The sequence below is a fragment of the Numida meleagris genome, chromosome 4, assembly GCF_002078875.1.
Source record: "Numida meleagris isolate 19003 breed g44 Domestic line chromosome 4, NumMel1.0, whole genome shotgun sequence".
NCBI lineage: Eukaryota > Metazoa > Chordata > Aves > Galliformes > Numididae > Numida > Numida meleagris.
In genome coordinates, this window is record NC_034412.1 from 40,030,942 (window position 1) to 40,054,748 (window position 23,807).

The 23,807-nt window shown below is 42.0% G+C and overlaps 1 protein-coding gene across 4 annotated transcripts in view; it reads left to right on the top strand.

Moving 5' to 3' along the window:
- CNOT6L (CCR4-NOT transcription complex subunit 6 like) overlaps positions 1-23,173 on the top strand; it is a 33,659-nt gene extending 10,486 nt beyond the window's left edge. For 2 of the 4 annotated variants that reach the window (XM_021395046.1, XM_021395047.1), the window contains exons 2-12: positions 6,523-6,644; positions 7,600-7,786; positions 8,280-8,365; positions 8,803-8,892; positions 9,858-9,926; positions 11,836-11,993; positions 12,692-12,846; positions 14,249-14,400; positions 15,703-15,927; positions 16,647-16,849; positions 17,210-23,173. In XM_021395046.1, coding sequence (XP_021250721.1) covers positions 6,533-6,644; positions 7,600-7,786; positions 8,280-8,365; positions 8,803-8,892; positions 9,858-9,926; positions 11,836-11,993; positions 12,692-12,846; positions 14,249-14,400; positions 15,703-15,927; positions 16,647-16,849; positions 17,210-17,422 — 1,650 coding nt within the window. In that variant the 5' untranslated portion in view covers positions 6,523-6,532 and the 3' untranslated portion in view covers positions 17,423-23,173. Of the gene's footprint in view, positions 1-983; positions 1,106-6,080; positions 6,645-7,599; positions 7,787-8,279; positions 8,366-8,802; positions 8,893-9,857; positions 9,927-11,835; positions 11,994-12,691; positions 12,847-14,248; positions 14,401-15,702; positions 15,928-16,646; positions 16,850-17,209 lie in introns of those variants that run through there. The other 2 variants (XM_021395045.1, XM_021395044.1) reach the window with 2 other exon arrangements.

The following is a 23,807-nucleotide window of genomic DNA, read 5'->3' on the forward strand; positions in this document are numbered from 1 at the left end:
TTCTGTTGAAATATTTTATGTGTCTAATATTTATCTTGATCATGTAGCGGAGGTGGAAGTTTTGATGAAGAGTTCAGCTCATAATGTCTGTAAGGACTTCCTAAGAGTTTCAAGTTAAGGAAGTACTGGAGGAAGAAGTAACAAAGGTATCTTAACTCTCGCTAAACACATTTGTTTTCAGATGTGTATGACTGATGTGGTTCAAGAAAACACCCATATAACCTTGCTGGACATTAGGATTTGAGAAGAACAAGCAGATGTAGCTTGCTAACGGCATTATACAAGCAAGCTCCTGTCTCATCCCCACTTGGCGCCCAGATCATTTAAAAAACACAACCTGTGCTGAGGTTCTGTCTATAGGTTACTGTTGGAAGCAAAGTAACTGTTGCTACAGACTTGAAAGACAGAAGTAAATGACCTTAAGTGCTGAGAATTACCAAAGTTCCCCTGGCTGTATGCTTTTGGACTTTTACTGCTAAAGAAAAGATTGCTGATGAGTGGAGGTGCGTAGTTCTACTGAGTTAATGTAGAGGAGCCCTTTGTATTGCAGAGTCAGTGTGCCATCTCATGAGAAACAGTTTCCTTCAATGAGGATAGGAAAATAAATACATCTTTTTATAGATTTATATAAAGTTGTTTTTTTTTATCAGTTGCACTTGTGGACTGCATAGTTTGTTTCTAGCTCCATGGTACTAAGCTTGAATTCTTAGCTGTTCTTACTTAAATTTAATTTTGACTTCAGATTTGGTCTTTTGCCTTGGGATTTCTTCCACTTTTTTTTTTAAGCTGTCCTCCTGTTGGTAGGACATTTATGCGTGTTCAAGTAGCCTCTATTTATTTATTTTGATTGTACTTTCAGAGATTGTTTCAAACCTCAGTCCTGGCAAATGACTAACAGAAAGCTTATTTTTCTTTCAATAAAAAACATGGTGAGGTATTTTAATTCGTTTCACTAATAATTTCTATTTCCAATCAGATTACTTGGAATAAGAAATGGAAGAGAGACAGTACCTGTGCTGACAGACTCACAGCACTCGTTGAACTCTTGGTAGAGGTGGTTGAACATGTTCCTGCAGGATTGCACAAGGAGAAAATTAAGATCCAAGTAAAGACTGTCACAGTTTTCTTACTTGTATATGTACTGGATACTGGATATACTGACAGACCTTAATGTAACACATCTGTACGTGTACTATCAGTTATATTTTAAACCCTCATAACATACCATTAAGCAATCACAGTATTTTTTTTGTATCTTCACCTCAAAGTACTCTATAAGCCAGTTTTTGTCTTTGTGGGTACTGGCTGTACTTTCCCTTCTCCTTAGGGAGATGAGACTCTTGTCTGACACTCGTATGAAAGTGGAGTGAGCTTATTACAGAGCAGCAGCCTTCCTTTATACTCTTTGCAACCACTTATTCCTGTTTACAAAATACATAGATTAAAAATGGCTCTGTTTTCCAGGTTGTGATCCAACTTTCCAGTGTTAAATAACGTGTGCCTGTGTGTATGTATACACACACATATACACGTACACTCTGGGCTTGTCAGCCAGGAAGGTCTTAAATTCTGGTGAGGGATCACCATCTGGAAGTGGACAGTAAGCTGTTCCTGTGCAGAGGAAGGAGGAATGATTCAGGGCTGTCTGCTGGATAGTTTTCAGGATGCTTTGGCAGTTTGACTCATGTATACACAGGGACTGAAAATCACAAAGAATGTCACTCTGCTGGAGGCCAGGGTTTTGAGCTGTACCAGCACAGCCATGAATGTAGGGCAGCAAGGAGATGAAGTTACAGCTCTCTTCTACTTCTCGATTTCGGTCCTTATTACATATAGACAACTTATTTGTGCATTGAGTTACGAAAGAATGTAAATGGAACAATATAGTAACTACCGTTTAAGAAATGCATCTTTTAAACTCTCTGGGGAAGGGCCTGGTCATTATTTTGGAAGAGCACACAGCTCTAAGGGACTTTGACCCATCTGGCTTCAAAGTCCTCCTGCAACAGATGCCAAATAATCTGGACAGCTTTATGCAGCGTTTCTCTTTCCAGTGAACATATGTTAATCCTTCTGCGTTACATGGTGTATTTACCTTCAGAGGAAGAGATCTGACTTTATTAAAAATGATACAATTTGTAGGGCTGCCTTCAGCTTCTCGCTTGGAAAAGTCACACTTAGTAATTCATACTGCTAACTGCATCTTCCTTATCTCATGTCCTCCACAGCTGTATAACTTGAGAAGATCTCAAACAGATACAGAAGAGCAGTGCTCTTTTCTGTTGTTACCTCTTATTTTTTTTGAAGTTCCAAGCATGCAGAAGCTCTGTTTATTGCCCAAAATGTCTCCTCAGAGTAAGAGCCTGCAGTGCAGCATGGTGGTTCAACACTTGCTTCCTCAACAGACTGCACTCTTCACATCTCCCGTACTGTTACATGATGCCTTTTTTTGTTGTTTTAGTTGATAATCTATGCACTATGGTCTCAGATCCAGATTTTCTTTACTTTATGCAATATCGGGGTCATACTTTGAACTCTTTGGAAGAAAAGCAGTCAAGGATTTTTTTTTTTATTTTTTATTTTTTTTGTCTCTCTTCAAAAGAAAAGAAACTGAGAGTGCACATGTCCTGCTCGTATCACAGCCCTATTAATCGAGTTTCAGCAAAGGCCTGGGTGAGCTCACCCACAGCTCAGGTTGACCCAAACCTGTGCTGCTTCAGTCCCACTTCCTCCTTTTGATGACGCTGGTGCGTATCCAGTTTTGGGGTTAAATGATGCAAGGAACTTGGTGTTGCTCCCTGAAGGCTGTGCAAAAATAGATTCGGATTTTCTGGTACTGGTTTAGTTCCAGGACAAGCACAGGGGGAGATGGGAACCAGAGGAGCTGGGAACCCAGGCAGAATTCATTTTTGCTTCAAAAAAATACATGCAGTGGCTTTCAAGACTTGTTTAATGTTGCTATTATGCCGAAGAAACATGCACATTTGATTTAGGTTTGTTTTCCTTTTTCTGTAACTGTGGAAATCACATTGATCCTCGTTTGACTCACAACTATTTCAAAATAACATTACAGTGACTAACATCTGAAAAATGTGCGTGGCGTTTGACTCGCAGTTCAAGGCTCATTTCATTGGAGGGCCTCCGACTGCCGCAAATTGCTTTAAATTGGCAGAGCTCATAACAAGCGATATTTCAACATAATTGAATTGGGTTCCCTTCCCAAGAGGAAGCAGTACTCCCGAAGCTTTCTGGAGATGTCACCTGGCTAGTGGTCACCTCCTGGCCCACGTGCAGGTATGGGTGCTCACAGAGTGACTCAGCCAGCCTTGCTGTGAGGGCCCTGGCATGTTTGTTTGACTTTTGCCTGGTGGAGAGGAGCAGAGCTGCAGAAGTACTTTAGGGAGCTTATGAGCAGGAGGGAGGCCGACTTTTTACTGGGGTAGATAGTGATAGGACAAGGGACCATGATTTTAAACTAAAAGAGGGGAGATTTAGGTTAGATGTTAGGAGGAAAACTCTTTACTGAAAAAAGGGCGGTGAGGCACTGGCACAGGCTGCCTAGAGAAGCTGTGGATGTCCCCTCCCTGGATATGCTCAAGCCAGGCTGGATGAGGCCCTGGGCAGCCCCATTTGGTGGGTGGCAGCTCTGCCCACAGTGGTGGGGTTGGCCATTCTGTGATTCTGTGATCCAGCAGTGGGGCTGCCAGTTCTGCCCTGTTCTGCTCTGCTCTGCTCTACTCTGCAGCATGGCTGCTCGGCAGCTGGGGCAGCCCCCAAGCCGCTTGCAGGCCATGATTCAACACTTAAAACAGCACGGTCCCATGGCTGGGCCCAGCCTGCCCAAGCTGCCGGCTGTCTGTGTCTGGCTAGCGATGAAATGGCAAGCAAACAATTCATTCAATACAAATCATTTCGCGCTTGCCTTTTTAACTGGCAAGGTGCCTTGAAACTCATAGGAAGCAGCCACATCCAAACCTTTGGCCAGCAGCACGCAGCAGGGTGGGTGGGTGTATTCCGTGTGCAGAAACCAAGATTTCAATCTCTCTGGGTCTGCTATGGCTATAACATTATGCTGAAGCAAACAGGAATGCGAAAGCCAGCTAAGTGTAGCCCATCTCATAGAACGTTCACTCAAGTGCTGTTAAGATGCAAAGTTTGTGATGCTGCAGCTGTCCCAGGGCCAGATGTGGGAGAAGCAGGGTTTGGTTTCAGAGACAACAGATTAAGAGGCAGAATGAGGGCCCATCCTGGTTCAATTCAAATGTTTGGTGATTAAGACTTACAGTTCCCAAATGCTCTCTCCTACCATAAGCCCTTAATCCTTTGTTGGTATTCCACTTGATTTTCACTGCGTAGCCTTTCAGTTTTCTCCCTTATAATCCACACCGTGCCTTACAGATGAAATACATGCTGCCAGGTAATGAAATCTCATTTTCTGTTAAAGGATCATTGCGGGTAATCCTGTGACAGTGACAGGACAGCGTTACCCACTGCAAAACCAGATGGCTGCTTTTTTGGCATGGACAGGCTTGCTCTCTTTGTGCAGTGCCTGAATTGTTTGGCTGTGGTCATACTCTGGGCATATATCCTGTCAAATCCCTTTGTGAGGCCAGGGGCTTCTGCACACCCATGTGTTTAACAGTGAAAATAAATCCTGCAGAACATGAGAGCTGGAAAGTTAGGACTACCAAAGTGCAGCCTGTACCTGTGGCTGTGTTGGGCAGCGCTGCTCCTGATTTTAGGATTTAAGCCTCTCAAGTCTGATCCTAATCTGTTTCATTCATTTCCCCAAACTGCACTGCTACAGCTGAGCAGTGTGAGCAAAGAATCCTCTTACACCACAGCTCTCGTTGCCGTCTGACTTCACCTGTAAATAGCAGGCTGCTATGATTAGCACTGTGCCTTGTGTCTGTCCCTGGAAACAGGCGATCTGAATTCAGCATGGATGGGATTCCGTTGTGTGGTCACTGGGGAGCAAAGACATAGGCCTGTAACTGGGACTGCTCAAGAAGGGCAGCTCTTCTGTCTCTGTGGAGTGCCAGAGATCTCTATTGTCTGGAAAAACAGCAGTGCTTTAAGCTCAGCTCACAAAGAAGTTGTGTGGCTTTCAAAGAATCACGGAATGGCTTGGGTTGGAAGGGACCTGAAAGCCCACACAGCCCCTACACCTTGCTGTGGGCAGGGCTGCCCCCACCAGGTCAGGCTGCCCAGGGCCCCATCCAGCCTGGCCTTGAGCACCTCCAGGGATGGGGCACCCACAGCTTCTCTGGGCAGCCTGTGCCACAGCCTCACTGCCCTCTGAGTAAAGGATTTCCCCTAACATCTAACCTGAATCTGCCCTCTGTTAGTTTAAAACCATTCCCCATTGTTCTATCACTATCTACCTGTGTAAAAAGTCAGTCTCCCTCCTGTTTATAAGCTCAGATTTTTGTATTTGGGCAGTTGGATGAGCTGAAAAAACCTGGATGAATTTCCTCAAATTCTTCATAGGTTTCTGTCTTGTCAGTTTAGCAAACCAAACCAGTTGTAGTTACTTTAAGTTATTCGCAGCTATTGGATCCCACTGTAAAAGAGACACGTTTGAGGAAAAAAATGCATTCTGGTGACCAGCTGCTTTGGATTTGTGTAAAATTGAGGTTTGCGTATTTTGTGTGCCTGGGGAGGAAGAGCAGGGGGTGAGATGTGAAGACAGAATTCAGCTAATGTTGTGTTTTTAAACCAAACAACTCCTCTCCCCCTAAGAATTCTTAGCGCAATGGTCTGATGAGGTATGGAGGGGAACCTCTCTATGTCATCCATAAAGTTCACAGCTTTTGAGTTCTTCTGCCAAGAATCTGGAAAGTGAGATCATTTGGATGTGTGTGTGCAGGCTCACCCTGTAAATACAAGTACCTGGATAGTTCAGGTTTTGGATTGGGCTGAAGCCCCGTTTGTGTAAGAACTGAGAAAGGGAATTTTACCCAAACTTATTTTGGGTCTCCCCTGGCCTTTAGGAGTAAAAAGGTCTTGATTGATATTGAGCTTGGAAAAGCATAGAGCAGAAAAGCTAGGTGGTTAATGGGAAAAAAAAGAGCTAATTCCCCTTTAAACTTCAAAAAACTGTAAAAACAGAGTTATTTCCTGTGAAAACGAGGGGAGGGGAGGGAGAAGTCTGCTCAGGTGGATGAGTGAAATACTGTCACCTTGTCTACACGGTCTGTGCACAGCAAGTAAGTCAGTGATGATGTGGGTCATGCTTTGGTCTGAGGTATAAGCTAAGAAATCCAGAAATTCTGCATTGGAGAGGTACAAGGGAACACTGCAGAAAACCAAACTTTGTGGGAAAAGTGCCTTTTTCCATTTCGAGTCCATATCTTGCACAGGTCTGAGCACCTGCTAAGCTCCATGCTCTGGGCAGTCAGGCTGGCATCAACGTAATATTTGTTGTACATGAACACCAAGCTGTCCTGGGGAGTGTGAAAATGGTGGAAATGACAAAATGTTGTTAAGTGGCAGGCGGTCACGGTTGTCATTGTCTTTCAGACTAACAGGGATGCCAAAGGAAAAATATGATCCTCCCGATCCTCGCCGAATTTACACCATCATGTCAGCAGAAGAGGTAGCCAACGGGAAGAAGTCTCACTGGGCTGAATTAGAGATCTCGGGTGAGTTGATTTGGGTTTGAATTTTGATTTGGTAGGGTTTTTGAATTTAAGAGCTTCACAATCCAAGGACTGCATCAGCCACTCGCAGGTAAGGGATCCTGCAGTGAGAACAGTTTTTCTACCTTGAGAAGGAGTACTAATTAACTTCCCAGGTGTCAACGGTTTACGGGCATTAGGCCCGATTCCGTGACAAAGGGGACGGGGGACCCAAGGGCCCACATCCTGGGAAAAGGGGAAAGGGGAAAAGGGTAGGGAGATGGCCCTGAGAGCAAAGAACAGCGGCAACAATCTGAGGAGAAACAAACTAATTTACTAAATAAAATATCGGAATGCAAAACAACACACTATAATACAATATAATTACAATTTAAGCTGATAAATCCAACACAGAGAGAGAGAATGTCCCAAAATCAAGGTAGGCCTTACTCTACTACCGACGATAAGACGGCTGGAGAGCGAGGTGCTGCCAAGACGAGAGACGGCGGAAAAAGGGACGAGGTCTCGTGATCTGCAAGTTTTTATACTGCGAGCTTTTATCTTTTCCCTCCGGCTGGAAATGGTAACAGAGGAGCAAAGTACCGTGGGGACTGTAGTAGTCCTTCTCTTCTGAGAACTAGGTATGTCCACTACATGATGTTATGATGTGGAATACCAATAACCGAAAATCACAAAACCATGACACCAGGTTGCCACCAAGCTTTCATGTAAAACACGAACTGAGACTGGATGTGAGCTCTTAGCAGCACATTGCTGTCCCAGACATCTGTCTCTGTCTCTGCTCTCTTAACTGGGAGGGTCAGGGAATTGTTTAAAAGCTGCTCATGGACAAGATGCATGAAGGTATCATCTGAATACATTGGTGAAGGAGGGGGGTATTCTCATGTCCCACGTGGTTTGTTTGTAATGGTTGGAGGGCGTAAAGCTGACTGAGGAGGTGGCTGGACTTCTTTTTTAGGTAGAGTGCGGAGCTTAAGTACGTCGCTTTGGTCACTGACACACTTGACTGCTCTACACCTCAATGACAATAATCTTACTCGCATTCCACCTGATATTGCCAAGCTTCATAATCTGGTTTACCTGGATCTGTCATCCAACAAACTCAGAAGTTTACCAGCAGAACTAGGAAACATGGTATCTCTCAGGTAAGAGAAAATATTTGGGTTAAATTTTCAAAAAAAGCCTATATTCTGAGATTGGAACTGAGTTTTTTTACATGGATTCGTTCTTGTTTACTAGCTCTATTCTTTGATTTAAAATCTGAGAAAAATCAAGGTTGATAGGAATGCTCAATTCTAACAATTACTTCTTGTTTTATAATTCCATTTTTCTGATCTCTACAGATACATATCCGTAAGTTGGGTAGTGTTCTGCTCTGAAACATTCTCACTTTGAGACTTCGTGATTGCCCACAGTTGTAATAGTCTCTGATTTGATTTGATCTTTGTTCGGGTTTTTTTACTTTGTTTTGTTTCGTTTTCCTAAGGTATTTCAGTTGTGCTTCAAAGATTTGCATGACTTTGCATAATGCAAAAAAATCAGGGTGAAAAGTGCCATCACTGAAGATGAGCAGCATTGTGCTTTAAGAGTTTTCTTCTGAAATGACACTCATCAAAAGCGTTTTTTGCATTGTTGCAGGGAATTGCTTTTAAATAACAATCTATTACGGGTTTTGCCTTATGAACTTGGACGGCTCTTCCAGCTACAAACCCTAGGTTTGAAAGGTGAGTGGGTGCTTTACAGTTAAACATTTCTCAGAGTACTCTTGACTTACTGAGGGGGTCGGGCTCAGAAGCTTTGTGCATTACCTCAACGTTTTCTTACAGTTTCAGATATTAAGCAACAATGACTAACCAGTTCAGAAAATAATGCTTTTTTAACAGTATTAAGCTGCATTATGAACCTATTTAAAATCTGTAAATGGGTAGATAAACCCTGTAACTTACTCTGTTTATTGATTGAGGTGAATCAAATGAAGAAAGTCTCGAGTGCTAGCTATTTCTATAGCATCTGTTACTGTGGTATTCAAGAGTTACAAGCTAAGCAATCTAAATACCTTCTGGGTCAATTTGTCTGTTCTCATTATGGGAGATTTTCTTTTATTGGAAAGCCTCAGGAAAGTCAGGCAGCTAATCACCCAGTTGTTCTGTGTTGTTGGCAGGCAATCCTTTATCACAAGATATTCTCAGCCTCTACCAAGATCCAGATGGAACTCGAAAGCTACTGAACTACATGCTTGACAATCTAGCAGGTGACAGACCTACAAATCTTGATTGACAGAAATGGTTTAAAAATCTGTGCATGTCTGCAGTATTTGCCATTAAAGCAAGAAAGTGAACCACAGAGGGCAGAGTGTTTTCTAACCACTTTGGTGTTTTTGTCAAGCAGTTCTAGTCATACACACATGCACACGGAGGAAGAGGTTCATAAATGTTGTTTAAGCTTTTCACAGGTTACCGAGCTGGTTGTTCTCACTGCTGTTTGAAACCCTTTAGTTACCACAAAGTCTTCCTTGCTAAAGCCATCTTGGTTCTTTCTACTAGAAATTATAATCCAGACGCAAGCAGAATGTCAAATTTAGAAACACGACTCTGATGAAGAATATCCAGTACCTGCATCATGGTTCTGTAACTGAGTTTTCTGTTTTGCCACTTGATCTCTCGTGTGGTAAAACAAAACAAATTTCTGCCTCTGCTCTAAGTTTCCACAGATGGAATTTTAAAGGGTCCTGGGGTCAGCTTACAGCTGAGCTTTACAGTGTTGTAAAATGGCTGTTGTTTGAGCTGGCACTTGCTTTATGCCACCTCATAGCAATCTCTAGCTTTGTAAGCAGAGAGTGTGCATTTCAGGAATGATGGATGTACGACAAAGATCTCAGAGAAGGGAGTATAGGATGTCTAAACCACTACAAGATCTATCCCTTCTTCCTCAACAATATTTTCAGGGTGCAGGTGTATTTTAGTGGTTCTAGATTTGAGGACAAGAGATAAAAACAACTGTGAATTTACAACTGACAAACTTGTTTTTAACAGTAGTTAATTTTTTTTTCTGGCATTTAAATACTTTTTGTATACCTTTGTCTCCCATGGAGCTTAAAAAGGCACGGGGAGTTGGTGTTGGAAAGTAGAGTATGGGACATCATTGTTCATTCATCAGTTTGATTTAGAATTTGCAGCTGAGTTAATTGCTGTTTCTTTGTGCTGTTTTTATTTTTAGTTCATCCAGAGCAGCTGCCTCCAAGGCCATGGATTACTTTAAAAGAACGAGACCAAATTCTGCCCTCAGGTAAAACTGTGGTGCTTTTCCCTGTGTTCAAACAGCGATGTGCTGAAGAACTTTTCTTTGGCTTTATTTTCAAAGTGGTCTTCTGACTTACATGGATCAGATGGAAAAAAGCAATTTGTGCTAATTTGTATTAAATAATTAACACATGTCTGTGCTGTAAGTATCATTTTTGTAATTCAGATGGAATGCTGGTCATTTCTTCTTTGTGTTGGGCTTTTTTATAACTGTCCTGGCCACCCATGTCCAAGAAAAAGAATATATTTTTAAGTCATTTCACAGAAGTAGTAAGAACTATAAAAAAACTGCAAACAGATGCCATATCCAAGCATAGGGAGACTAGAGTGAGACTTTGAGAAGTCTGTCTGCAAGGGAAGCAGCAGAGTGGTACTGAAGTTAGTGTAACGCCCTCTACCGTTGATTTCGATGAAGTTCAAGGGGCAGTCTTCAGTCTGCAAATCCAATGCTTCTTCTTCCTCTGTAGTCTTGAATATAACTCTCAAGAAGCATCCAAGAGCTTCTGTAAAGAACAAAAATGCTACTATTGTTATTGCAGAAGATCAGATTAATAACCAGCAAGAGCAGTGTGGAATTCCTCTGCATTTTTTTCCATTTTAGAAGCCTGAACTTAACTCAGTAGTGTGTTAGGCAAGGCAACACTGTAGTTAAGATCATCTGTCCCTTTTGTAAATTAAAGAACTACAAATCAGAAAAAAATAGTAAGAAAGTGGAGAGGTACCAAAAGTCCTGCAAGCCACCACCACATTAAGTTCTTCATTTCCAATTTAAATTCCTTAACAAATCAGCATCTCACTGCAGTTTTTAATCCAACTTCCTTAGCAGAAACAGAGTCTAGAAGCTGTTAGACAGCACTGCATCAGCTGGGTGAGCTGTGGGATATTTCATGGTAAAAACTGCAATAAGCCAGTTGGTTGTGAATTGCATGAAATCGTTTGTATAAATTTGAAACAACTGAGCAGCAATCTTCTTTGACTACAAGAAGAAAAAACACAGCTGTGAAGTAACCTCACAGTAAAACCTCACTTCTTTTTCTGCAAAGATGAGCGGTCTTGGTGAAAAATTGAAGAGAGTTGATAATTTTGTATGTAAAAGAAGTGTGTTTCAGTTTGAATTGTTAGCTGCATGCTGACTTCTCTTTTAGTTTTAATGTCACCAATTAATATATGGAGTGCTAGCTAATTCATTACTTCATTTCTCTTTCTCTTCTTTGCCCTCACCCAGGCCTCTCTCTCCCTGTTGGACTTGATACACTTGAACCAGGAGCACTATGCTTTTCTAGTCCACTAGAAATGTTGTACAGGTGCTAGGAAAATTGTACAAATGTTTTGGAAATAAATTGCTTCAAGTAAAGCCTTCTAAAGCATTTCTCTCTTATGCTGTGGTATCGTGACATGGCGACAGCATTTTCTGTAGCTTGGTTTTGATTTGGCTGTAGAACTGAACAGGTCCTTTTAGCTTGAAGTTATGTCTCCTGGTACCTAATACAGTAAATACTCGTTTTTTTCATCAATTACAGAAATGGCTGCTCCTTTCCATCTCCAACCCCCAAATCCAGAGAGACAGTTCCTAATTGTTGCCTTCCTTCATTCCCAAAAGAAATAAAGATTTAACTGCAAAATGGGATTGCATTGCTTTGCTACATGTATTAAGGTGTCTCATTTTAGTAGTAATGCTGATTTTTTTTTAGGAAGAGTTTAGCCTTATGTGATGACTGCTGGCTCAGCAAGGCCTTTGTTAGTCCTGTTCATGAAACTCTTAGTGGAATATGTCCACTTGCATTCAGTAGGCCCTGCAAAATAAACTGTACAAGACTGAGTGTTTTCACTCTACAAGTTCAGCATTTCCTGTCTTCAGAGATTGGTACTATTTCCTTTTCTTTGTTTCTTTCTAGCTTCTTTCACAGTTATGTGTTACAATGTGTTGTGTGATAAATATGCCACCCGGCAGCTCTATGGCTACTGCCCATCTTGGGCGCTGAATTGGGAGTACAGAAAAAAGGGAATCATGGAAGAGATCGTCAACTGTGATGCAGATATCATTAGTCTACAGGTAACTGGAAAATTATTTTTCATTAGAAACAGAAAATGCCACTGTTCCTGCTTGGTACAGAAGTTAAAATCTGAAAAATAATCTCACTGGAAAATGAGGGAACTGGCAAGTTAAGGTTAAATATTGATTATCATTGGTACATGTGTGCTGTTCTGTTACCAAAAATCCATTGTCAATGTTCAGAGCAGTTGAGCACTTCTGCCTTTAAACTGATATTTTGGTTTCTAAGCAAGGTCTGCATGAGTAAAAAGTCGCGCACAAGAAGAGAATTTTTATCTCAGTGAAAAAAACCTCAAGAGAACACTCTCAGAGATCAAAAGTTATTACAAAGAAAATGCATTGTTACAGAATGGGGTGAGACTCTGTTGTGATAGAGCTCTCAAGGTTAAATATTAACTGTATCCTCTACAGAGTTTTAACCTAGGACAGTACCCACACTCAGATGTCAAAAGCAGCAGAGTAATCTGTTGCTATTCAAAATACACCTGTCACTTTCTCCTATAAGGGGATTCCAGAATATCCAGGAATGCAAATCTGTTTCCATCAGGCCATTAATCAAGGAAGTGACATGACTTGGGCAAACAGAAGCTTTTGACTTTTAGGAGGGCTTCTGATTGCGAGCCAAGACAAGCACTAGCTGTCACATAAGAAGGGTTTACTTGATTCTGTTAGCCTAAAGTATTTGTGTTCAATTTTAGGAAGTGGAAACAGAGCAATACTTCACTCTTTTTCTGCCAGCCTTGAAAGAACGAGGATACGATGGATTCTTTTCTCCAAAGTCACGTGCCAAAATCATGTCCGAGCAGGAGAAAAAGCATGTGGATGGCTGTGCAATATTCTTCAAAACTGAAAAGTAAGAAGCAGCTCTTCTTAAATACATCAAAAGTAGTTTGATTTAGGTCTCAAAGTCTCCTTCTCTCAGTGTGCATCAGTGACAAAATTACTGTGCTGTAAAACAGAAGATAAAGTTCAGTACAAAGAATGACCCTCCCTCCCCTTTTGCTGCCCTATTTATGGCAGACCTTCCCTTTTTGTTTTCACACAGTGAACAAAGCTATATCTTAAGAAATGTGGAAGTTGGAGGGAAGGTAGTATGAGTGAAAACATACATGCTTCACGTGTGCATTTTTTGGCTGATGTAATAAATGCCTCACCTTCTTTACAAATTCTGCCTTGCTCAACAAGTTTTACCCTTCTAAGATTAATGTTTAAAGGTCTTTAATCTGGCTTAACCTTCTGATATTACAAGGTGTATTGCTGCCACAGGATCTCTGAATGCTCTGCTTTAATGTGGGCTCATTATTGAACACCTGCTCTGTAAAGTTACACTGCACTAAAAACATCAGACTGTTGGGAAGGCGAGAGAGGTGATGGCATTCACACTATTCATTCTTCTTGTTTGTGTGAACTGCTCATGGAGCCACACCTCTGTTGTACCACGCTGGGCATCCTTCTGAATATTCCTTCAGAACAGTTGTCAGTAATTAGAATGGAAGCTTCACAAAGCCTTAGCTCCCTTTCAGAGCTTTCATTGCTTCCAGAAACAAAAATACGCCGTGTGTAAAATTAGCTGAACTGGTTTTGAATAGAGGATGTCAGTGAAAACAAACAACTGATGTTTTTAAACCTTGATACTGAAGAATGGTGTATAGCGAACTGCTGATTACACTTTGGCTCTCACAGTGAGAAAAACAGAAGATTTATGTTTGTTTGCTTATAATTATTGTACTTTTTTTGTTATTATTATTTTGTTACAGGACAGAAACAAAAAAACTCCTTTCAGTAGGTAGCTTTCAGTTTGTCCTGAAGCAAGGCACTTTGAAGCATCCTAAGGCTGAAAAGGAATGAACAAAACTGATGGTGATGGCTAGGGGTTAGAAAGAAGCTGTTTGTTAACAATATATTTGCCCAAAGCAATAACAAGCCTTTAATTATTGATTTCTTGCCTAGAACACTCCTGAGGTGGTGCAGTAACCTCTGTTCGTTGCCCTGAATAGTCCTCTCAGAATGCGGCATGGAAACAAGTAAACATTCCTAAACCTCAGATATCTCATCTTCCAGGAGAGTACATTACTTGCCAGACAGGCAGCCCTACCTTGGCTAGAGGAATACTACTTAGAATTTTTTCTGCTTTATGAAATGAGGGAACAAAAGGAATGTGCTTTACCCTGTCTTGTAGGCTTTGTCCTTGGTTGTGGTCTTCCATGCAGCTGTACATCACGCATGTTCACATGTGATTCTGTTTGTTTAATCAGATTTTCACTGGTGCAAAAGCATACAGTGGAGTTCAACCAGGTGGCAATGGCTAACTCTGAAGGTTCAGAAGCTATGTTAAATAGAGTGATGACGAAAGACAACATTGGAGTTGCCGTGGTGTTAGAAGTGCACAAAGAATTATTTGGAGCAAGTGAGTATGAGCGTGGTTATCTCATAGATTGACTCTCAGTTTCACCTGAAGGCATGACTTACTCCTTAGGTAGTGCATCTCTGTGTAATATTATTGCCATTGGCAGTGGTCACCAAGTACTTGCAAACAAGCAAACACTGTTCACTGTGCTAATTTGAGAAAGGGTAGCCCATTGGTGGCTAAGACAGAACACAGGTGCCATGATTTCCTGTTCTAGTTGTGCTTTCATCCAGATGCTCAGCATTCAGCTTTCGCCTTTCAAGCTTTTGTCATTGTTTAGTTAGACTACTAAATTCTGCTTGACAAATCAGGCTTTTTCAAGGTCACTGTGTTTGCGTGCCTGCGCTCTTACCAGTAGTTGTTGCTACTGCTCAACTTTTATTTTCAAGTCTCTTTTTTTTCCTCTTGACTGAATTCTTCCATCCTCCCCTGGTGATTACACGACAGTGCTGAGGTACTGATGTGGGAGAGTGATATTGTCAGGTATCTTTTGATGCCACTCGATTGACTGGCTGTCACACTTTCATTGTGTTTGATCAGATGCAGTAGACAATTTCAGGATACTTAGAATTATCGTCCTGTTGTGTCTGTATGTCTGCTTTTTGATCACTGGTTTCTGATACAGATCCTTCAGAGGGGCAGGATGTCCAGATTGCATGACAGCAAGAAGCTGCCTGTACCTTTATGCCACACCTTTCAGAGTATTGTTTCTCAAATAAGTAGTAACAGCAGCTATGGTGTTTTCAAACAACTAGATTCATGCTGCTTATTTAACCAGGTTCGAGTTTTCCCCAAGGGAACAATTTTCCACGCTTTGGCAGCTAGGAGTCAGGAAACTCTTGCGATGCAAACATTGAATAAAGGTGCGTGGTTTAAAAGTCAAGTGATGACCACCTTCATCGTGAAATTCATAATGCTCTTTAGTGACTGCACAGTGGAGTGTTACTGAGAAAGTCTGTCCTAGAGATGTGGAAATGAAGAGAAAGGGGGAACATTCAGAGGATGTGAAGAAAAGCAGTGAAGCAGTAAAGAAGGAATACAACTGTAATGCTATCAGATTTTGCTGATTATTTATTTCCTGTATTGGTGAGATTCAGTAAAGTAGTATAAAGTACAAGCTGCTGATTTTGAAAGGAGCAGTGGTTCAAATAACATTTTTTTCTCAGCAGTGAAAGTATATCCATCTCCTGGAGTGCATCCCTTCAAGTCCTTAGTAGTTAGACCCTGATCATAATGGGGGAGAAATCTGCTGCGTTCACACAATCAGCCTTGTCACTGATAAAATTGTATTTGTCTGTCTAGGTATTAAATCTCTTCATGTGGACAAACAGCTGCTCATTGTGGCCAATGCCCACATGCACTGGGACCCCGAATACTCAGATGTGAAACTCATTCAGACTATGATGTTTGTCTCAGAACTGAAAAATATCCTTGAGAAAGCCTCAAGCAGGCCTGGTAGCCCAACAGCAGATCCAAATTCCATCCCCCTGGTGCTTTGTGCAGATCTTAACTCGTTGCCTGATTCAGGTAAGGCTGATTACTGCGTCCTAATTTTTAACTTAACCTTTTTAGATTCCCTTTTTTCTGCTGAAGGAGGCTGGGTACCCTCAGTCCTACCCTGGGTAGGTGTTGTGGAAAGCTTTCTTACTAACAGTTGTCTTCCAAAATTTGAATGAAGAAAATGCAGGCCCTCCAGCGGTGTAGCTTGCTTTTTGTGATCTGTTGTACTCTCTAGAGAAGTTAGTCATGCCTCAAGAGATGCATAGAAAAGCACAAATACATCTTAAATATTAATTCTTAAATAAAAAACAATGCCCAGAGCAGCAATAATAAGTAGGATGGACGTGCGTTCATGACATAATGTGAAAATTTCCTACAGAGATGCACTTGCTTTAGTAATACTGATGATTGATACTGTAATAACAGGAATATGTATGAAAGCTGCCTCTCTGGCACCCCTTGTGTCACATACACATTACAGTACACATACTTTGGTTTTACTGTAATCCCAAAAGAACTGTATCAGCACCGATGGAGCACCTGTGTTCCGTGGCTGCTTGTCAGAAAGGTGTAAATGTATCAGATGTGGACAAGATCGCTGTGCAGATTTGTGCTTAAATGGAAAGCTCTTTTTTTTTTTCTGATTTCGTATGGTCTCTCGTTGATATTTTTATTAATTCCGAGGTCAACATTTCATGAATCTTATATTTTAATGCAACTGCCTGAATCCTTTCCTTTGCAAACAGGTGTAGTGGAATACTTAAGCAATGGCATAGTAGCTGACAACCACAAGGACTTCAAGGAGTTGCGCTACAATGAGTGTCTCATGAACTTCAGCGGCAATGGAAAGAATGGGGCTTCTGAAGGAAGAATTACGCATGGCTTCCAACTCAAGAGCGCCTATGAAAACAACTTGATGCCTTACACCAATTACACTTTTGATTTCAAAGTAAGCAGTGATTTTTCTGAAATGGCAGACATTGACCTGGTCTCTCCAGGATGCTGTCTTAATTTTCTGACCATTTCTCTCTGTTCCTGTAAGTGCTTCATCACTGACTCCTACACTTGCTGGACACTTTCCTACCACCCTAAAGTCCTTGATTTGCTGGCGTTTGTTAGCTTCTGACCTGGCTCTGGTCAGGGACTTAACGAAAACGGACGCAGCACTTTGAATGCAAAGTGGCGTGCGCATCGGTTACCCTAGTCGCAGTGCTGTGCATCTTCCCGGGAATTGCAGCGAGCAGCCAGTCGAGTTGAGGTTGCCAGAACTGAGGTCTGTTCTCACTTTCATGTTTCTCTTTCTCCCTAGGGTGTGATTGACTACATTTTCTATTCCAACACTCACATGAACGTGCTTGGTGTCCTGGGGCCTTTGGACCCTCAGTGGCTGGTTGAGAACAACATCACTGGGTGTCCACACCCTCACATCCCTTCAGACCACTTCTCACTGTTAACACAACTCGAACTCCATCCTCCGCTCCTGCCTCTTGTCAACGGTGTGCACTTGCCTAACAGGAGGTAGTGGAGCCCTGCCCCTTTGAGGGCAAGGATCTGTTGTTATGGACCTGTACAGTTGTAAATCAAAGTATATAGGAGTGAAGTATGGCCAACCTTAAGCTGCTTCTTCAAGCTCCTTTCCTTATGTGTTTGATATGAGATTTCGCACATTTTGGTGCATATTGGTATCATTTGGCACTAGGGCTGGAACCAAAGTATTATTCCCTTTCCAGGTTTTTAATTTAATTTTTTTTTTTTTAACTGGCAAGCTTTTTCTTTTCGGTAGGAAGCTGCACTAAGAAATGGACAAATGAGATTAAAAACTTACATATTAACACATTTAAAGGTAATGCTTTTTTTCCAGAACGTGGTAAAATGAGACAACCTTTTAGGAGAAAAACCTTTTAGAAAGAAAAACAAGAATAGAAGTGATTGCTTTGTAGGAAGAACATTAGAAATTCTGTTTGAACCCAAAGTGGAGACTGAGCTCTGCATCAAAAATAAATTTTGCACATTAGCAAAGCACTTAATGCCTGACTATAAATTATTAGCAGCGTGGCCCTGCCCATTATCTAATACTAGAAAACCAAAGATGGCTTCATATCTATGGTAAAACTTGAGGCCTAAATTCTTCTGATGCAATTTAATTTACAACAAAAAATCCAGTGAGCGTACATCTCAACAAGAATCCATACATCAAGCATTTCCTGCCATTACAGAGCGCTTGCTGGGCAGATGTGACAGTAACCTTGTTTTGGAGCTCTGAAGAGCCTGAATCTTTCTGAGTAAGGTGCTCAGGAATCCAAACAATCTCTGTGAGACAGAGCTGTCTCTGCTTTGGCAAGCCAGGACAACATGCTGGTCAGCAGAATAGTTTGGGAGCAGGATTTGGAAAGGATTTGCATTTAAAGCAAGCCACAGCAAGCCTCTGAGAAAGGAGAGGTTCCAGATCTGCTCTAGGTTCCTTTTTCCAAAGGTCATTTGCAACGATGAGAAGCTTTGGGTGAACTGGTTAAGCCTAGGGTACAGGAAAAAGCTGCTGGAAATGATAACACATCTGTCTCCGCAGCACGTGTGAAGCAGCCTTTCCAAGGGGGGTGGAAGAGAGTGGTAGCCGTAATCATTCCCTGCATTATTTTTCCTGACCCTAGTTGCCAAATAGCCATCAGATGTTTTGAAAAATCTTTCATTTCTGCTGTTGGTCAAGGTTGAATTAAAAAGCTTCTGGCTCATTCCCAACTGTTAATGCTCTCGACATGTGTTGGAAATCCTTTTTTTCCTTTTATGCTCTTGGTGGCCAGTTCAAAACCTTGTGCCTCAAGGGGCATTAAATCTAATCTAGTTTTCTGGAAGAAAATTGGTTGGCTGCTTAATGTTAAAAAAAAATGGCACAGTAATAGGAAAAGGTTGTGTCTGTGTTTTTAAGTTTTTCTTTATTCTGCTTTTTTGCTGCTATAAGATTTTCTTGAATTTATATTTTAAACTTTTCATGCACTTTACTATTTCTAGTCTCAAAATGTGATATTTTTAATAAATGAAAAAATTTTCCATTATCTGAATGCGATTTTTAAACAGACTGATAGCCTATATTTATGTCTCATTCGTATACTTAAAAGTCAAATTTAAATTGTTAAATTAGTTTAAATGCTAAGGAGCCATCTTCTGACTCACATAACTGACAAGTCAGGCTGTTCCTCTACTCTTTGATTCTCCATTTCCTTTGTCATTTTGTACGTAGGAAATTATCCATAGGAAAAATCAACTGGACCCAGAGTAGAAGTATTCCCTGGCTTCTGCTGAGGGGGGCGGGGAGAGGGGTGTGGGGCAGAATGCAAAGATGATTTGAGAGAAATGACAGCTCCCTTTAAAAGAAGTGCCTAAAACTGGAGACGTCGTCTATTGTCTGATACAAATTGCAAATTACCATAGCTGGGTGAAATTAACGGACGTAAATTGCTTTGTGCAGCACCAAAAAAGCCCTTTCTAAAGAAGAATTTTCCTCTAGGTGCAGGTATCTCCTTTTTAATATACCTCAGCGTTCAACACCTAGCCATGCAGGTAAATTGAGACAGCAATTGAGTATAGTACTGGAAAGTAGAATAGCATGAAAAACTTAATTTTGTGGACATTACCTTTCTGTAATCAGCTACTGTATCTCTTCTGGAGGGGTTCTCTGCTCTGGAGGCGTGCACTAACAACCGTTCTCCTCCTGTCCTACACGCATGTTAACTAGCAACGTGAGCAATAGTTCCACCATACTTCACTCCCAATATTTTTTGAGATGTTTGTATAAAATGGAATTTAAAGTTCACCTATGATTGTATATGAACTGCAGAGGAGCCCGTTTATTAATAAAAAGAAAAAAACGTCAACAACTTTTTGTAATATCGGGGTGGGAGAGGGTGGGGGTGAAACAAAAGCACCCAGTAAACATTGTAAACTGCTACGTTGTACTTTCTTTGGGTTTATACCTGATTGAAGCATTCTGTTGCAGGAAGGTGTTTAATTGGATTTTCTCTGCTTCAAAATGCACTTCAGAACGTCCATTATGCTGTGTGATTTTTAAAATGCTGTTTGAACAGATGTTGCACAAAACCTCTGGATTTTAAAAAATCTATTTAGAACTCTGTTTCAGTCGATGCACATAACTGGGGGCATGTTTCCCCGCCTCGCACAGGTCTGGCTCCCTCCCTCTTTTCCTCTGGTTCCTCCCCCTTTCCTACAAAAGGAGCAGTAAGGGGTTGTGCTTTTTTCCAGCCGAGCAGAACTGCTGCTCTTGGTAGAGCTCTGCCCCGAGACAAGAAGGAGCGCGGAGCGGATCAGCCGCGAGCCACGTGCGTGGGATGAGATCTGTTTCACAGTCATCTGCAGCACCCAGATGGTGACACTCATTTTCTTTTGACCCAGATGGAGGCTGACAGCGCCTCGTAAGGTATGTTCTAGGGGAGAAGGAGGGAAGTAGTACAGAGCAAAATATCCCTAACAGTAAACACATCAATGGGAAACCAGTGGTTCTCTCTATCATCGACCCTTGTTTCCCATGCCTGGGCACTGGGCACATTGCGGTGCCTGCTCAACCCATGCTTGGGAAAAAGCCCTCAGCTCCTTCCTGCTCCTTGCTTTCTTAGTTGGATTTCAATGATATTGTGCCTGGTGTCAACTTCTAAGCAGCATCACTGCCTAAAGCAAGCAGAGAAAAAAAATCCAACACCGTTCTACAAGCAACTTTTTAAAATTCGATATGGTAAATCTGTTAGATATGGGGTTTTGTGTGTGTATATATATATATATATATAAAAGAGAATTTTGTACATTGTAGCTGAATATTTTGGTTTCCTTATTTTGATGTAAGGGGCGTGAACATTTGTGTACCGCACGCTGAAGTCAGGTATGGCCCAATGGGCTCTGAGAGCAAGCTCTTCTTCCCATTGGTCTCGTTAAAAGCTTTTTCCATCGGTTTCTCGCATCTGTTGAGAAAATACTTCATTTTATCCATTAGCATTCTATGTGTGTTTGAAGCCACTCTCTTTAGTCTGCAGAACCCTTTCAGAAAAGTTCTTGTCCGTCTCAACCCCTCGCTGTCCCGTGTTTTACCATCTGTAAAGCCCAAAGTTTTGGAGCCAAGCCTGTTGAGAAGCCCTTGCCACTGACCTTTCAGATCCATTCCATGGTCTTCAGAGCTGTGGCAGTGCTGCAGACTGCTGAGGGCCTCCCGCCTTGCAGCTTTGCTGTTTGGACTATGCACCCGGAGCCCATGGCCTGGTTTACAAAGGTGCTGAGCGCCTGCAGCTCCCAAATCCCGAATACAGGGCTGGATTTCTCATGGTGCATCAGCATGGCTTTCAAGGGCAGGCTTTCCTTACCTAGCTTGGGTTTGAAGCATAAGGAAGCATTGGAGACGTGGAAAGTTCACATCACTTATTTCTCCGGAGGGTGGCTGAAAGCCCTTCAAGAGGTTCCTAGAGCACAACTGCAGTAGTAGGAGCAGGGCTGACAGTCCTTCGTGTCAAAGACCAGATTTAAGCGCAGTCACGCACTCTGCATTTTTCACAGTGCATTTCAAGCTTCTAACATCAAAACCTTCCCTTGGCATGAAATTTGGCATAGTAGGGCAGTGTGAAAGATTTTTTTAATCCTATCCACACCGAGTCAATAGCCTGCAATAGAAAGAACACAAAAGTGCAATACACACCCTTACCCTGGTGTGAGAGGGAATAGCAGTTATCCCCTGGTGACCTCAGCTTTGTGCTTAATTACCATTTGCCTGTTCTTGGCTGCTGTACATTTCTTAAAAGACGTTTTTCTTGTAATGACAATAAAGACCAAAGGCCAAATTTGAACATAAGGAATGATGCTTTCCCTGTCACACCTCCTCGCTGAGCACTCCTCGCAGCCTCCCGAGACGTTAGCGAAGTGTTGGAGTGAGAAGTGTCTGTTTTACATCAGCTTGTTGTTCTTTTGTGATGGATTTTTTTTTTCCTAATAATCACAGAATCCCTTTCCTCACTTCATGCCAGTATAGCAGATAACATTGCACGTAGGTGGATTTGAAGAGTGCAGACTTCAGAGCCTGCTGTGTGCTGTTACTGCTAATTGACAGGGGAAGGGAGAGGGAAAGGAAGGGAAAAGGAAGGGAATCTGCTCAAGCTCACATTGGCTTCAGAAGGGGAAAGATTTTGACCGTCAGATTTCCCATTCTTCAAAAGGATCCGAACTGCTTGGTTGTAGTGGGTTTTATACAGACTAGAGACTGGAAAATAAATGTACCCTAAGTGCAGAGAGGTTTGGATTTTTCTGAGATATGTTCTTATTAGCTGAATCTCTTCATCTCATAATGAGGAAAGGCATCTTGGATTACGCAGCTCATCTTTTTTTTTTTTTTAATGAGCACAGAAGTACTGTAGCATACCCTCCCTTTATCTCCCTTCAGTGTTCAAAAGCAGCATAAAACCCAAGAAAACCTGATGAAAACCATTCATTTCCTACATCTCTATGCCAAGTGTCAGCCCAGAAAGCACTTTAAGGTTAAAAACCAATTTCAAAGGAGATTATAAAGCTTCAGATACAGGCACAGCCATAAGTGATGCGGTATCTCCTCCTGTGACCACATTTGCACGGATACTGAGCACAGGTTTTCTGTTCTGGGAAATGGAGCTGGGACAAAAGGCAGAGCTGGTGAGGTAGGCACAGGTATCACACGTTCTGAAAAGTGACAAAATTGCACCATCAGGAAAGTGACAAAACTAGCACCTTTTAAGGACTCGAGAAAAGTCATTTGACTCTGTGACGGGTATTCAGATGTGACAAAGTTTGCAGGTTTGGCTGTGTTGGAGGGTGATGGACTTCAGGAGTAGTTTCTTGACGTACGCCTGAAAGTAAAGAGGAAGCTAGAGAAATGCTCATGCACTTTGGTACAGGGTTTTTCAAACATCATTGATGGCAAAGCATGCCAAGTGATATGACTCCTTCTTTCCCCCAGTCCTGCAATAATACAAAGTATTTAGCATAGAAAACCTCTCACCAGTGAGGGTGAGGGTTTGAGTGATTCTGGTACTTGGTCTTGTCCTCTTTGTTGAACAGTTTCTAAAATTTAGGCATTTACCAACTTTGCGTTTGTCTGTATTTGTCTTTGTTCCAAAGCAAAAAAAAAAAAAAAAAAAAATCATGGTGGCTCTCTTTACAAGTGACATGTTACATGACTTTGGCTTTGTTTTCAGTTTTTAATTATTGCATCATGTGTTTCCTTTCCGAGCAATTAAAGTGTTTGTGTGCACCACATTAGCTGAAGATGCCCTTAATTCATAAACTCACAGGTGTGGCCGCCCTCCTGCCCCTTCCCGCAGTTCTCCTTTGGTGAGACCGGGTGCTTTTCAGCCGGGCCTCTTTCTTGTGCTTTGCTTCTGCAACAGCCATGTCTTCGCCCCAGAAGGTGGAACTGCACACGGAGAATTGGGAAGCGGCGGCGTCACTCTGGGACATGCTTACACTGAAGTTTTAAGGGGATTTCCATTGCGTTTTGTGCAAATGGAACAGGGAGGCTGCTGCCTGCAGAGGCTCCTCCGGCCGCTTGGCCACCTGGAGTTGGCCTGGAGGCCAGGAGTTGCCCTCCGTTCCCCCATGTCCCTTAGACTGAGTGCCAGCCTTTGGAGCTGCCAGCCCCATACTGGGATACTGCGGGTCTCCCAGGCATTCCCAAGCCTGACACCAGCCCTAGGGACCTCAGCTGCAATAGCAGCACTCTTGACAGAAACTCAGTAGCATGCTTATTCCACATTTCCCACAAGAATAAATAGTAAGGAATCCTTTCTGCCCATCTCCCACTTGCAGTAATTGGTGCACTATTAAAAGGGAATGCCAGCTCCACTTGCACAAAATTATTCTTTTCTACACACTGAAAAGACTCAGTTTTG